The sequence below is a fragment of the Nycticebus coucang genome, chromosome 11, assembly GCF_027406575.1.
Source record: "Nycticebus coucang isolate mNycCou1 chromosome 11, mNycCou1.pri, whole genome shotgun sequence".
NCBI classification, from domain to species: Eukaryota; Metazoa; Chordata; class Mammalia; order Primates; family Lorisidae; genus Nycticebus; species Nycticebus coucang.
In genome coordinates, this window is record NC_069790.1 from 106,669,482 (window position 1) to 106,685,017 (window position 15,536).

At 40.3% G+C, this 15,536-nt stretch overlaps 1 protein-coding gene across 1 annotated transcript in view; it reads left to right on the forward strand.

The window, feature by feature from the left end:
* The first annotated feature begins 7,239 nt into the window (after positions 1-7,239).
* NUP205 (nucleoporin 205) overlaps positions 7,240-15,536 on the forward strand; it is an 85,323-nt gene continuing 77,026 nt past the window's right edge. The window contains exons 1-3 of the mRNA XM_053609333.1: positions 7,240-7,291; positions 13,413-13,555; positions 15,132-15,303. Coding sequence (XP_053465308.1) covers positions 7,264-7,291; positions 13,413-13,555; positions 15,132-15,303 — 343 coding nt within the window. The 5' untranslated portion in view covers positions 7,240-7,263. The remainder of the gene's footprint in view (positions 7,292-13,412; positions 13,556-15,131; positions 15,304-15,536) is intronic.

The following is a 15,536-nucleotide window of genomic DNA, read 5'->3' on the forward strand; positions in this document are numbered from 1 at the left end:
AGCATGCATTCTAGTATGGGGTTACCATTTTATGATTTGGCTTGTATTTATCCCTAACCAAGGATTCTCTTCTTTTTGAAGTTTTAACATACTGTTTCCTTCCTATATCTGCATTATGATTTTACAGTACTTAACTGTTAACTGTAGAACAATACCAGTAACTTTAACAATTAACAATATTTTAATGCTGGGTGGTATCTTTTTTGTTCTTGTTTTTGTTTTTGTTTTTGTTTTGAGACAGAGCCCTCATTCCCTCCCCCTGCGTAGAGTGCGTGGTGTCATAGCTCACAGCAACCTCTGACTCTTAGGCTTGAGCAATCCTCTTGCCTCAGCCTCCCAAGTAGCTGGGACTACAGGCATGTGCCACTATGCCTGGCTAGATTTTCTATTTTTAGTAGAGATGGGGTTTCGCTCTTGGTAAGACTGGTCTTGAACTACTGAGCTCAAGCAATTCACCCTCATCACCCTCCCAGAGTGCTAGGATTACAGGCATGGAGCTGCCATGCCTAGCCCCCTTTTTGTTTTTCAATTAAATTTAAAAAATGATTGCCTGGCTTTGGAGTTATTCTTATGGCTAGAGATTGAAATCTTAAAATCACAGTAAAATTCAACTCTGAGTACCACATCAATTTTCTATATAATTTTAAAAGCATGAAATTAGCCTTATTGATACTTTTGTGCTTATTAAATGTGCAATTTAAAACATACAGGGTACACAACATGGCTGAATTAACTCTGCCATGAGAACTTCATTAATAGAATTCACTGATGCTGTACTATTATTAGTACCGAATTAATACAATATTATCAGACCCTTTATTCAATAGCTCCTTTTTCCTTTCCTTAATTCCTATACTTTTTATTCTTCAGTGTAAACATCCTATTACTAGCCCCGGAGATCGTCCAAGTACTTCACGTTAAATTCATATGTTATTTAACTGAATCTTCATAGCAATCCAAGGGAAGTATTGTTGTTTCTATTTTAATAGATGAGAAAACTCAGGCTCAGAGATTAAATAACTTGCTCATTATCACACAGTAAGCCACTGGTGAAGTAAAAATTTAAATTCTGGGCAATCTGTTTCTGGAATCTCTTCTCTGCTCTACCAGCACGCTCTGCCTTCCATTGTTTACCCATTTCTTTCTGAAATCTCAGCTGTCCTGTGACATGGGAAGAGAAGACACAAAATACACATCACTGATGAACTTCCCTAAGCCAAGTTAGGAGGAGAAATGCCATGTACACCAGTTTCATGTTAACCTGAAATCTTTTAAAAAATCTTTTTGGTTGGGCAAGGTGGCTCATCCCTGTAATCCTAGCACTTTGGGAGGTTATGGTGGGAGGATCACTTGGGGTCAGGAATTTGAGACCAGCCTGAGCAACCTAGCCAGATCTTGTCTCTACAAAAAATAGAAATTAGTGAGGCATGCTGGCATGTGCCTGTAGTTCCAGCTACTCTGGAGGCTGAGGGAGGAAGATCACCTGAGCCCAAAAGTTTGAGGTCTCAGTGAGCTATGATATGCCACTATATCTAGCTAACGTCAGAGTAAGACTGCCTTGAAAAAAATTAAAATCTTCTTTTATTTATTTACTTTTTTTTTAATTTTAGGGACAGAGTCTCACTCAGTTGCCCAGGTTATACTGTCGTGGCTGGATCATAGCTCACTGCAACCACAAACTTCTGGGCTCAAGTGATCCTCCTACCTCAGCTTCCTGAGTAGCTGGAACTACAGACACTAGCCACAACACCCGGCTAATTTTTCTATTTTTAGTAGAGATGGGATCTTGCTCTTGCTCAGGCTGATCTGGAATGCATGAGCTCATGGGATCCTCCTACCTCTGCCTCCCAGAATGCTAGGATTATAGGGGTGAGCCACCACATCTGGCATATTTCCTTATTTATTTCCCATTGTCCTTCATTTCTGTGAGTTTCTGTCAGTTTCTGTCATGTCCCAAGCAGTATAACAGTTGTAGTTGATTTCAATTAAAACTTCCTTGATCCTCACACATAGTTTCACTTTGAGCCTTCGTCTGACAGGAAGACGACTGTGATCTTCCTCCACTTCTGAGGACTTTCTGCTTTCCTCAGCAGCTCCCCACTCTCCTTTACACACTGTTGCCAAGGGCGATGGTCAAGAATTCATGCTAAGTCCCAGAATACAATCCAGATTCCTAACGATCATGTGTATATTGACTTTGCCATATATATATGCAAAGTCACTTTCACACTACTCTTGCCTGATTTCCTGTTTTATGTTACGCACCATTGTGCTACATGCAGAACCAAAGGCTTGACATACAGGGTCAAGGGGCATGTGGAGTTGCCTGTCCCCTTTAGAACCACATTGGTGGTCCATTTATCAGAAAAGAAGGACTTGCCTTTTTATCTCAGAGTTTTAGATACTTGCTAGAGAACCCACAATATAGTCTGGCAGTGGATAGAAGATGGCAGCTTGACCTTTCCTCTTCCTTACTCATTCAACAAACTTTTATTGGCTCTATCTGTTCCTTCATGTGGAGCTTTCAGTCTGAGGCACCAAGTTATAAAAAATTACAATGTGTTATGAGAAAGCCAAGATGGGTGTTTAATCCAGTCTGGAGTAGTAATAGAGTGGGGAGAAGGTGATGCTTGAAGGTTGAGGTTTGAAGGTTAAGTAAGACTAACCAGATGAAGAAGGGGCTAACTATATTTTATAATAGAAAGGAAAGATACAAAATTAGCCAGGTGTTGTGGCACGTATCTGTAGTCCCAGTTACTTAGGAGGCTGAGGCAAGAGGATCACTTGAGCCTCATAGTTTGAGGTTGCTGTGAGCTATGAAGATGCTCATGACACTCTGGTTCAAAAAAAAAAAAATAAATAAGTAAATAAAATAAAATAAAAGAAAGAGAGAAAGACTGGTTAGGAGGCTGTTAGGGTAATTCAGCCTCTGAAAGGAAGCCCTTTTGTGGGTCCCACTTGCTGCATTTTGGTTGTGGGTTCCTACAGGAAAATCTAGGGCAAATTGGCTTCCTGCTCCACCTGAGACTGCCAGTATGCCACGTTCTGCAACTGCGGCCCACAGCTAGCCAATGACTGGGGTACCAAACACAATGGTGGGCTCAGTGCCCATAGCACAGTGGTCACAGCATCGGCCACATACACCAAGGGTGGCAGGTTTGAACCTGGCCCAGGGCCGGCTAAACAACAATGACAACTGCAGCAAAAAATAGCCGGGTGTTGTTGTGGCCACCTGTAGTCCCAGCTACTTGGGAAGCTGAGGCGAGAGAATTGCTTAAGCCGAAGAGTTAGAAGTTGCTGTGAGCTATGACACTACGGCACTCTACTGAGGACAACATAATAAGACTCTATCTCAAAACAAAAACAAAAACACATAATAGTGAACTTGTCATGTCTGGGGTCCTCTACTGGGCAAGATATGGAAAATTACAGAACTCGAAACATTTAAATTTCTAAGCCTTATCCAGAGGAGTTGTTGCAGCTCTGTAAACTTTGGGCTTTATCACTTTTTCACTGGTCTATTCCCTTTCTCCCTACCCCACCTGTTTTCATGACTACATAAAGTCCTATCTAGCCATTAAATTGCCACTTACTTTGTGTAATTTTCTCTAACCTTCATTGTCTAGATTCCAAGTAGAGTTAGCTGTGCTTATCTTAAGATCTCAACGTTCCTAATGCCATGGCCCTTTAGTACAGTTCACCCACAGGCTGAGAACCACTGGTATAATTGAAAGGCAGTGAGGGAAGTTACCAATAATGAATTAATTAGAATAGGGCACAACTGTTTAATTGCTGAGTGCTTCCACATCTGTAGTGCATTCTAACAATTTGGTTAAATTAGTTCAAGGTAATTAATTATACCTTTATTTATACTTATTTACCTGAGAAACAGTTTATTTTTATTTAAGTAAACCTCATATAGCACATGTTAAGGACTTTACATTAGCCTCTTAACTGTATGATGTAGGTAATAATAATATCATCCCGTTTAGAGAGGGAAAAAGGGAAATACTACAGAGGGTTTCATACCTAATAAACGACTGAAACAGAATTTGAATCCAGGAAGCCTGGGTTTAAGGTTTGTGCTTTTAACCACAATTGGATGTGGTCTCTCACTTCCAGGAGACAGTGGCACCAACAAGCTCTGCAAATTATTTTTCTGAATTGTAATTGCAAGTCAGAGAGGTGATAAGAGCAGGGAATACAAAGCCGTAGTTATTGTCCTCCAGGAGTTAATTCTCGGGCATAACAAATCACAAAACTATGACTTAAAGCCATTTACTTGTTCATAAGTCTGTAATCTGGTCTGGACTCCCACATTTGCAGTCACCTAGTGGCCCAACTAGTACTAAAGATCCAAGACAGTCTCACTGATGTTTGGCATCTCAGCTGGGATGGCTGGTGGCTGGGGACGTACTAGACATCCCGCCTCATGGTCTTCTTTCATCCTCAGAGGAGCTAGCTTGGGTTTCCTTACATGGCCAGAAGAACAAAAAATGGAAGTGACAAGACCTATAAGTCCTAGGTTTGGAACTTGCACATTTCCTCTACATTCTCTTGGTCCAAGCAAGTCAGGATGGTAGATAATTATACAATGGGTTGAATTCAGGGACCTGTGAGTCGGGGGGTGGGGGGCTTTAAATAATAATCTACCATAAGAATCTAACAGTTTTGCCAAGTGCAGTGGCTTACGCCTATAATCCCAGGGCTTTGGGAGTTCTAGGAGGATCACTTGAAGCCAGGAGTTTCAGACCAACTTGGGCAACACAATAAGATCCCATCTCTCTAAAAATTAAAAAATTAGCCAGGTGTGGTGGCTCATGCCTGTAGTCCTAGCTACTCAAGAGGCTAAGGTGGGAGGAACGCTTGTGCCCAGGAGTTTGAGGCTGCAGTGAGCTATATGGTCATGCTACTGCTCAGCACTCTAGACTGGGCAACAGAGTGACACTCTGTCTCATAAAAACAAAACAAAACAAAATTTAAACAACCCCAAACAGACAAACTGGAAAGATAGGTGGAAAACCAGGAACAGTGGTGTCTTACAAGCCACAGTAATTTTTACAATTCAGACATAAAGTGCCCAAGAAATTTGACGGTTTATCACTGGTGACCATTCTGAGAGCAGTTTTAGAAGGGGTTACAATAGCAATGATAGCAGTATCCTGATTGCTACAGACTGAGGAATCCTGTGTGAGAAAGCTCATACATACAATGATGGGTGAGGGGAAGCTGCTGCCACGTTAAAGAGAAAGCAAAATGATCTATTGAGAGGGAAGTATGTGGGCTTAAAAGAATGTGTGGGGGAAGGGGAAAGAAGCCTTGTAATAGCTCTGCAGAGAAAGAAAACCTTTGAATGCCACGTCTTGTCAAGTTCCTGCTCACTATTCTTCAACCTTCATGATAAAAATAAAATTCAAAATCCCTTTGCCTTTTCATTTTCTCTTCCTCTCTTCACTCCTTAAAACTGCTTTCATTGTAGTTTGGCATTTGTCTCTATGTAACAATGATTTAAAAAAAAAATCACCCGTGCCTTTTGTATTTCACCTAGTGTACACCAAGTCGCTTGATAGTATCTGTTCAAAAGAATGAATATGCCACATATTCTGAATAACATATGCTATATTTCGTCTAAATTATTTGATTCTGATTTTCAACAGTGAAATGGGAATAAAAGCTCCGTTTCCTTTCACCCTCAATAGAATATGGAGAATTGATTAAGATTGTAAGGCACACAGAGCATCTTTGACATGAGTCGTTGTAGTTATACTACCTATCATCCCCCCAAAATAACTGTTGCGGGGATTAAATAAGATAATACATGTAAAATTCTTGACAGATATTTAGCATGTGATGGTAAATCATAATGATTATTCATTTAGTTTGAAAAATAGCAAACTAAAATTTAACAAGTGAAGAAAAGAGGGTCCAGCTGTTTTGGATGTTAGCTAGGAAAGTTCCCAGTGATTATGAAATATGCCTGGAATTTGCTTCAAAATGATCTATGTGCAGGGGTAAGGGAAACTGGCCATTAATGTTTAAAGCTTGGTGTTCATTATTCTAAGTGTGTGTGTGTGTGTGTGTGTGTGTGTGTGTGTAGACAGAGTCTCACTTTGTCGTCTTTGTAGAGTACTGTGACATCATAGCTCACAGCAACCTCAAACTCTTGGTCTCAAGCGAACCTCTTGCCTCAGCCTGGCCAATAGTTGTGACTACAGGTGCCTGCCACAATGCCCAGCTAGTTTTTTCTATTTAGTAGAGATGGGGTCTCACTCTTGCTCAGGCTGGTCTTGAAATCCTGAGCTCAAGCAGTCCACCAGCCTTTGCCTCCCAGAGTATTACGATTACAGGAGTGAGCCACCAGCTTGGCCCATTATTCTAATTCTGTTTTTGGTTTGATATGAGGTCTCATTCTGATACCCAGGCTGCAGTGCAGTGGTCTCATTCTGATACCCAGGCTGCAGTGCCCTGAAATCGCCAACTCCTGGGTTCAAGCAATCCTCCTGCTTCAGCCACCCGAGTTAACGAGTTAACTGGGACTACAGGGGTGTGCCCCTACGCCCAGCTTTTTTTTTTTTTTTTAGACTGGGCTTTGCTATTGTCCAGGCCGATCTTGAACTGCCCCCCCCCCACCTTGACCTCCCCCAAATGCTGGGATTACAGACGTGAGCCACCACGCCTAGCCCTGAAAATTTCATAGTAACAAATTATGTTTTGTTTCCGGCTGTGTAACTATGTTGACACAATACACTTGGTAAGGAGTAACAGGTCAAATGCCTTTTTGGGGTGCAGACACCTCACTCCCCCCACTCTACAAGGCAAGGGAGTAATGCAGGGAAGATTTAATAATTTCAAATGGAGATTATTTGAATTTACAGCTTTTATATCATAAGTGGGTATCATTTTAATAACTAGTCTCTGCATACTTTTTTCTATTTTACCTACTTTCCCTCGCCTACCCAACGTCTCTCATCCTTAGAAAGAAACTACCAGTCCCAGGATGCACTGCGCGATGACTGTCAAAGTGAGGACCTCGTGTCTCTGACCTGGTTGCTCTCGCCTTATTTGAATGGGAATAATGACAGTGAAAAAGTTGATATTGGTAAATCAAAGGAGATGTGGTAGTCCTTTGTACTCCTGCATCGGCCAGAGGGCGGTTTTCGGAGGCGAGAGTGTGGTACTGTTTTGCTCAGGCGTCGCCGAGGGCAGCCTCTCCTTTCCTGGGGCCTTCCTGCTGCAGCGGGCCTCCGTTAGTGCGCCTCCAAGATGGCGACGCTGTTGGCGGTAAACTCTGGTAAGCGCGGCCAGGCAGAAGGGAAACGATGGGGCAGAGCGGTGACCCGTTCTTCAGGGAGAGACCCGGAGTGTGAGGTTTCTCGGAGACTAGGTGCTCATTTGTGTGCAGTGTCTGCTTTTTTTCTATCTGTGGAACTGCAGTCCCTCCCCTCCCCAGTTTGAATGGCGCGCGTCGGCGCTGCGGCTCTGGCCCTGGGGTTGGGGGTTGAGAGAGGAGATAGTGAGGTCTTGTTCCGCTGGAACTAGATGTATAATCTTTCGCATCCAAGGGCTGAGCCTGTTTTCCTCTCACTCCCAATCTCACGCATGAGTCTGTGACCCGGATTTCTCGGGGATGCACGTCAAGTCTCCAGTAAATAAAGCCAGACGATCTGAGATATTTTTCAGCCACCAGAGGAGGCTGAAAACTTACACCTCAAACTAGGCACTGGGGTTTCTCATGATATGGGGTGTCTTATAGGCAGCTAGTACCCCTCTTAAGAAGCTTGCCATCCAGAAGGTGGCCAAGAAGAATGGCTCAGGATCAGCTGATGTCTTCCAGCTCGGCGGGTGTGGTTCGGCCCTGGATGCTTTTGCACTTTTGGAGCAATAGATTTTCAGGGTGGGGTAAAATCTAAAAGGTATAAAGGAACTCTGGAAGATTTGGGATGGGCACCATTTTAGCGATTAATCGGTAGCTGCGTGTGGCCCTCTAGGGTGTCTGAAAAAACGGGTGCATTTTGATTGTCACATTTCCTGGGGCACGTTGCGGGTGTATAATAGGTGGGGCAAGGTTGCCAAAAGTCCTGCACCGGGAGGAACAGTCCTGAAAAAGAATTCTCTGCTCAGAATGTTAGTAGCTCGATTGAGGTACACTTAAATTCGCGAGCAAAATTAAGAGACTGTGTGGTATACTGATTGTAGAGAGTCTTACTCAAGATGACTCTGACCCTCTTATCGGAGTTCATTTTCTGTCCCTTTCCAAGTTTTTATTTTTATTATTATTCTGGTTTGTTCTACTTTGCACAGGATTGATACACTTGAAAAGTCTAAATCTGTAAATGATTATACATCTGTGAAGTAGCTGGTATTAGATACCCTATTTTATAAGTTTGGAAATAGAGGCTTCAAGTGGCTAAGTAACTTTCCCAGATATAAACAGCTCATGATTCTAACCCAGTCTTAGTGCTTAAACTGTTGCATGTATGCTACTACTTAAGCACGACCTAATTCACTTTATGGCATCAGATGTTTGTATGTCTGAATGTTAGTCCCTCCTGAGTAGATGTACTTAAAAGCAAGGCTTGCATATTATAGTGGTTATATACATTTCTTTAGTACATACTTATCTCAAGTTATTAATCATTAAACAGTTTTTGAAGGAAAAGGAATTGCCAACAGCTGTAAATGGTATACATTGTATAATAAAGCCTGTGGCAGGAGAGTTTAATTGGTAACATAGGAAACTTTTTTAAAAGCCAAGAGTCTGGAGATTTTTTTTTTAATTAAACATTTTGGGGAATCAACCTAATGTTCATCAATGAATGAATAAACATAATGTGACAAATATGCTCTGGAATATTATGAACCTTTAAAAAGGGAAGAAAATCCTGTCACATGCTACCACATGGGTTACCCTTGAGGACACTATGCTAAGTGAAAGAAGCCAGTTAAAAGAGACAAAATGAGACTGGTGGTTGCCAAGGGCTGGGATGGAGGGAAATGAGGAGTTGGGTACCCATTCTAATGGGTATAGAATTTCCATTTTGCAAGATGAAAAATATCTGGAGATTGGTTGCACAGTGAACATACATAACCCTACTGAACTATACACTTAAAAAAAGGTGAAGGTGTATTCTATGTTGTGTGTGTGTTTAACCACAGTTTTAAAAAGTTCAGCATCTTAGAGTTGTAGGGGAAAAAAAAATAGAGGTTGAAGAGATCTAAGACCTATGCTTGAACTTCAGCTGCAAGTGAGTAGATACACTCATAGGATTGTTGTGAATAACTAACCATTAATACTGCTTGGCAATTCTTTGGGAGCCTGGTCACCCCTGTTTCCAGCAGTGATGATTTCAGACCTTTTCTTTGCTTTTTTTTTTTTTTTTTTTGTAGAGACAGAGTCTCACTTTATGGCCCTTGGTAGAGTGCCGTGGCCTCACACAGCTCACAGCAACCTCCAACTCCTGGGCTTAAGCGATTCTCTTGCCTCAGCCTCCCGAGCAGCTGGGACTACAGGCGCCCGCCACAACGCCCGGCTATTTTTTTTTTTGTTGCAGTTTGGCCGGGGCTGGGTTTGAACCCTCCGCCCTCGGCATATGGGGCCGGCGCCCTACTCACTGAGCCACAGGCGCTGCCCGATTTCAGACCTTTTCATACTCCTCAAAACTTTAACCTTCAACTGACCCCTCAAACTCCTGTATTTACAAAGAAAATAGGAACCAACAGGCATGAACTTTCCTTTTTTACCCTACAATCCTAGATACATCTGCACACTTTCCTAGATAGGAAAACATCAGTTTCCCTCTGTTTTCTTATCTAGGGTAAATTCTACCTTTTATGTTGTCCTGATCTATTGCCCCTTCTCTGTCTTATGCATTTACCTCTCTTTTGCTTTTTTTTTTTCCTCTTCACTATCCCGGCTTTTTATCTTTATCTCATTTTTCACTCCAGTTACTGTGCTCTTCATCCTCCTTGCAGTTAAACCTTTGGAACAGCAGTTCTCAACCTGTAGGTCACAACGCCTTTGTTCCATTTGATATAACGCAGCATTTAGGAAGGTTGAGAATCACTGCTTTGGAAAGATGTAGCCGTAGTCACTGACTGTATTTTCATAACTCCTATTTCTCCACCCATTCTAGTCTGTTCTTATTCTCATAAATAGCTTTCAATAAGATTAGTGTATTTTCCTATATCACAGTCCAGCAGACACTTTAAATCTTCATCTTGCTTGATTCATCTTCCAGGGTAAAAACTAAATTATTTATTTTGAAACAGGGTCTCACTCTGTTAACCTTGCTGGAATGCAGTGGCATGATCAAGTTCACTGCAGCCTCGAATTCTGGGCTCAGGTGATCCTTCAGCCTCAGCCTCCTGAGTAGCTAAGACTACAGGTGCATACCACCACACCCAGCTAATTTTTCTTTCTTTCTGTTTTTTTTTTGTCTGGATGGGGTCTGACTTTGTTGCCTAGATTGATACTGAACACTTGTCCTCAAACCCTCCTGTCACCTCAGCCTCCCAAAGGCTGGGATTACAGGCATGAGCCGCTACACTGTCCCCAGAATCCTGCCTGGTGTGGTGGATGCCTCCCTTTCCTTGTTCTCTGTACTGCTGTTTTCTTAGCTGTTTTAGTTCTTGCTGTGCCGAGTTCCCTCTTGCCATAGGAACTCACATATTGTCCTTCCTATCTCAGTTATCTCCCACTTTTTTTTTTTTTTTTTTTTTGAGACAGAGCCTCAAGCTGTCACCCTGGGTAGGGTGCTGTGGCATCACAGCTCACAGCAACCTCCAATTCCTGGGCTCAAGTGATTCTCCTGCCTCTGCCTCCCAAGTAGCTGGGATTACAGGCACCTGCCATATCACCCGGCCATTTTTTTGGTTGCAGCTGTCATTGTTATTTGGTGGGCCTGGGCTGGATTTGAACCTGCCAGATCAGGTGCATGTGGCTGGCGCCCTAGCCGCTTTAGCCATAGGCGCCAAGCCTATCTCCCAGTTTTATCCTTCAGATTTCGGCCTAATTGTCACTTCCTCAAAGAACCCTTCCCTCCCATGACCTCTCTAACTATGTAGGATTCTCCTATTACGTGATCTCTTGTCCTGAGTACTTCCTTCATAGCACTTAACCACAATTTGTTATTACATTTTGTGTACGATTATGTGATTAATGTGTTTGCCTACTATATTGTAAGCTTTCTGGTACCTCCTACATGAAAATAAGTGAATAAATGTGACTTGCTGGAAGTATCCCTAAACATTAAGGAAGATAAATGAGTAAACTACATGTTAAGAATACATATTCAATAATTTCTGAAAACTTTATCTCCTTTAATTTATAATTAGAAAGAAGGTATTTAAAAAAAATTGATCCAACTGCAGACCAATCTTTGCTGTAGTTACCTTGGTGATATGTTGATGTTAATAACTGAGTAAAGCCAGTTTTTTTCTCTGTTGGATTTTTTTTTTTTTCCTGTTTTTGGATGCCTCCTGTAATGGAGGAGAGGGGAGGAACTTTCCTCTACAACTAAGTGTGTGTAGTACAAGGAAATGTATTACTGTTTTAGAGTCCCTAGTATATATTAAATGTTACTTTTAAGGAAAGAGTATTAACTTTTGTCAGCTCTTTGTCACATTTCTGAAGTATTTATGGTAAGGCATATTTCAAATTTGCCTAAGAGTCATTTTTGGTACCTTCCTTTTATGCCCTATGCTGTTTGGTTACCAATTCTGGCTTCTCCTGCTAACAGGCCTTTCCTTCCTCATTTACTGCCTTCATCTTAGTTTAGGTTCCATTATCTTATGAGTGAGTGGCTTACCTATCCATTATCCTTATTTCCTGACACTTACCTTTCTAGTCTGTCAGCCACACTAGAACTCCATTGTCCAATAATGCCAATTTCATTTTGTCATCTAGTACTTGAACTTTCTCATTTATTAATGGGAAAATTTTCATCTTGACATTGGAATCCAAGGTTCATATCTACCCAATGCTTTGCCCTTAGAGAGGTCAAGAAAATGATCCTGAGGAAAGTCATCTAGTCACCAGGATCTGGGGTCGGATCCTTATTTTGGCAGGCCCAGAAATCTGATATTTGTCAGTGTATCCAGAGTTGATTAGGTCCCATTCATTGATTTTTCTCTAATCAGATTCCGAAAAGACTTACAAAGTAGCATGCCAGTTTATTGATTTAATGGAAAGTGTATCTGCATGGGTCTTCATGTTGGTCTGTCAGCACAGTCTTCATTCTAGAAATTTATATAACAAGTAGTATTTTAAATCAGAAGATTAGCTAGTATGGTATCAAAGCAGGAGAAGCAAAGCAAGGAATTGGATGATCTTTCTAGGAAAGGAAGGTCTTAAACGTGCAGATTCCCATGCTCCCACAACCCCCACTGAAGACCTAACATACCATCTCCTGCTCTGATCCTCAGAATAGTTTAGGTTCTCTTTTTATATTCTCTCATAACACTCTGTACTTCATGGTGCTTTTTATTGTACTGATACTGTTTTTTTGACTTTTATCTTTAATGTCTATCTTGTCAATCTGTAAGTTCTGTGAGGTCAGGGATCCTGTCCCTCTTATTCAGTCTGTAGTTCATGGTATCTGGAAGGCCCTCAGGAAGTATTTATTGAGTGAATAAAGAATGAATGTGCGATCAGCTTAACTGATTTCGTGTGTCCTCTCCCTGCACATCGCCCTCTTTAAAAAATACTTCTCAGTACATCTATTGGGTTATAATGCATTCAATTACATATGTTTTACCTCGTTTACTTCATTTAAAAACTTTCAACCCTCTGAAGTAGATGATGATCATGTTTTATATGTCAGGAAACCAAAATTTAAAGGGATTATTTCCCTTGCTCCAGGTCACACAGCTAATAAAGTGATAATACCAGATTCAGCTGATACTCCAATTTGATGTCAGAATCTATTTTCTATTACATTAGATAAAATAACATTTTTATTGTTGCCAAGAAATTCTTTTAAACTGTGCTTTTATTTTAATGTTTGATTTGTATATATAACTTTTATTGTTATTATTATTTGAGAGTCTCACTCTGTCACCCTGAGTTGAGTGCACAGCAACCTCAAACTCTTGGACTCAAGCATTTCTCTTGCCTCAGCCTCCCACGTAGCTGGGATTATAGGCACCTGCCACGCCTGGCTAGTTTTTCTATTTTTCAGGCTCTTGCTCTTGCTCAGGCTGGTCTTGAACTCCTGAGTTCAAGCAATCCACCTATCTCAGCTTCACAGAGTGGTAGGATTAAAGGCACGAGCCACCATGTCCAGCCTGTATATACATAACTTACACGTTAAAAAGTAGCTGTGAATGTGACTACAATATGTGGACGATAATCTTGTGTTGTTTTCCAAATGTATGTTTTATTTGATGCTGGTTTTCTTTCTTTTCTCTTTAAGCTGCTAGTCTGTGGGGTCCTTACAAAGACATTTGGCAAACAGTGGGAAATGTTCTTTGGAGAAGACAACCTGAAGCTGCCCACCTTCTTGACATGATTTTGAAGAAACACAAACCCGACTTCATCTCATTGTTCAGAAACCCAGTAGGACTTTTTTTTTAAATTTCTTTGTTTTTTAAATAAGATTGAAGGAGCAAATAAACTCTTAATACATGTAAATGAAACATATTCATACTTGTCTACTTCATTGATTCTGTGATTTTTCTCTTAAAATGTAATTCTTCCTAGGAGTAATTATCATCTTCCTTTTTTTCCCCCAGTTATCATGGTGATATATTTAATATAAATATTAGTTATTATGTATCTAGATAAGTAAGATATGATAGCATTTGAAGACAATTTAGGATATTCAGAATATTCCAGAAATGCTAGCTGTCTTAGAATTTCTGACCTATATTTAATAATATATCATGGTAAGATTGATGATTTTATTTATTCCCAGGTACACTTTAGCGTTTTAAATCTTCATAGTGTTATTTAAGTAAGTTGTATTAGCTGAATTAATTTGTCCTTATGTGTCATTAATTAATTGGATCTTGAAATTCTTGACAGCCAGGAATAGAGTATTTCAGTGGAGGTGATTAAAATTGGGAAACTCCTTTCCTTGCTGTTTGACAATTTTCTTTTACATAATAAAAAGACCATCTAACTTTTCAGGATTGTGTTACAATAATGCCTCTTTTCTTTTTGGTCTTTTTTGCATACTCTGGTAGAAAGAGTCTTAGCCTGGGAGCCAGTTGAGCTGAGTTCCAGTCTTGGCTCTACTTCTGGAGAGTTGTATGACAGACAAGTTATCTGACTTGTCTGGGCATTCAGTTTTCCCACCTGTAATAGAGGAGCTGGAGGAAATGAGCTTTTTCAAGGTCTAAAATTTTACAATTTTATGATCTTTCAGATAATTCTATGTCATTTATTAAATATTTGAACCAAACAATCTTTTTTGAAATAAGGCCACATTTTATATACTATATTAACAAACTATTATTCACTTAATTAGGTAATTTAATAATTTACGTATTCATTTGTTATTTCCCATTTGAAGACTTTTTGTTTGTTTGCTTGTTTAAAGGAACAAGGTCTTGCTCTGTCCCCCAGGCTGAAGAGTAATAGCACGATCATAGTTCATTGCAGCCCCCAACTCCTGGACTCAAGTGATCTCTTGCCTCAGTCTCCTGTGCACCATCACACCTAGATAATATTTCTTATTTTTTTGTAGAGATGAGGTTTTGTTACATTGCCCAATCTGGTCTTGGACTCCTAACCTCTACTGATCCTCGCTCCTTGGCCTCCCAAAAGAGCTGGGATTAAAGGTGGAGCCACTGCACTTGGCCTGAAGGCCTTGTTATTTTTATTCCTTAAATATATAATTTAAAAGTTTCCTAGAAACTTTAAAAATAGTATGCTATTTTTTGTGTTTTCTCTAAACTTTAATAGTTTAGAGTTTAACAAAAACAGTTATTGTAAATATAGTATTAGGATAAAAAGTTGAAGGTAACGCATAATGTTAGCTCATAAAGGTATAATTCTAGATTATCTAATAAGAAATATTTTTGTTTGTCATATTACCAGAAGTTTATCCTGATTAAACTTCTGTAGGTAACAATTTAGGACCTGTCTCCAAAGTACTATTTTCATTATGATTATAATTTTATCGTTGTAGCCAAAAAATGTTCAACAGCATGAAAAGGTTCAGAAAGCCAGTACAGAGGGAGTTGCCATTCAAGGTCAACAGGGAACCCGACTTCTTCCTGAACAACTCATTAAAGAAGCCTTCATTCTCAGTGACCTTTTTGATATTGGAGAATTAGCAGCTGTTGAGCTTCTCCTTGCTGGTAGGTTGACATTTAACGGAAACTATGGTACACTGATACAGAATTGTAAAATTATCCACTCATATTTTAAAATATTATATTGTTTAGATTCCATAGTAGTTTCTCTTTTTTTCTTTTTGAGACAGTGTCTTGCTCTGTTGTTCAGGCTAAAGTGCAATGGCATCATCATACCTCACTCTAGCCTCCAACTTCTGAGCTCAGGTATCCTACTGCCTCAGCCTCTCAACTAGCTG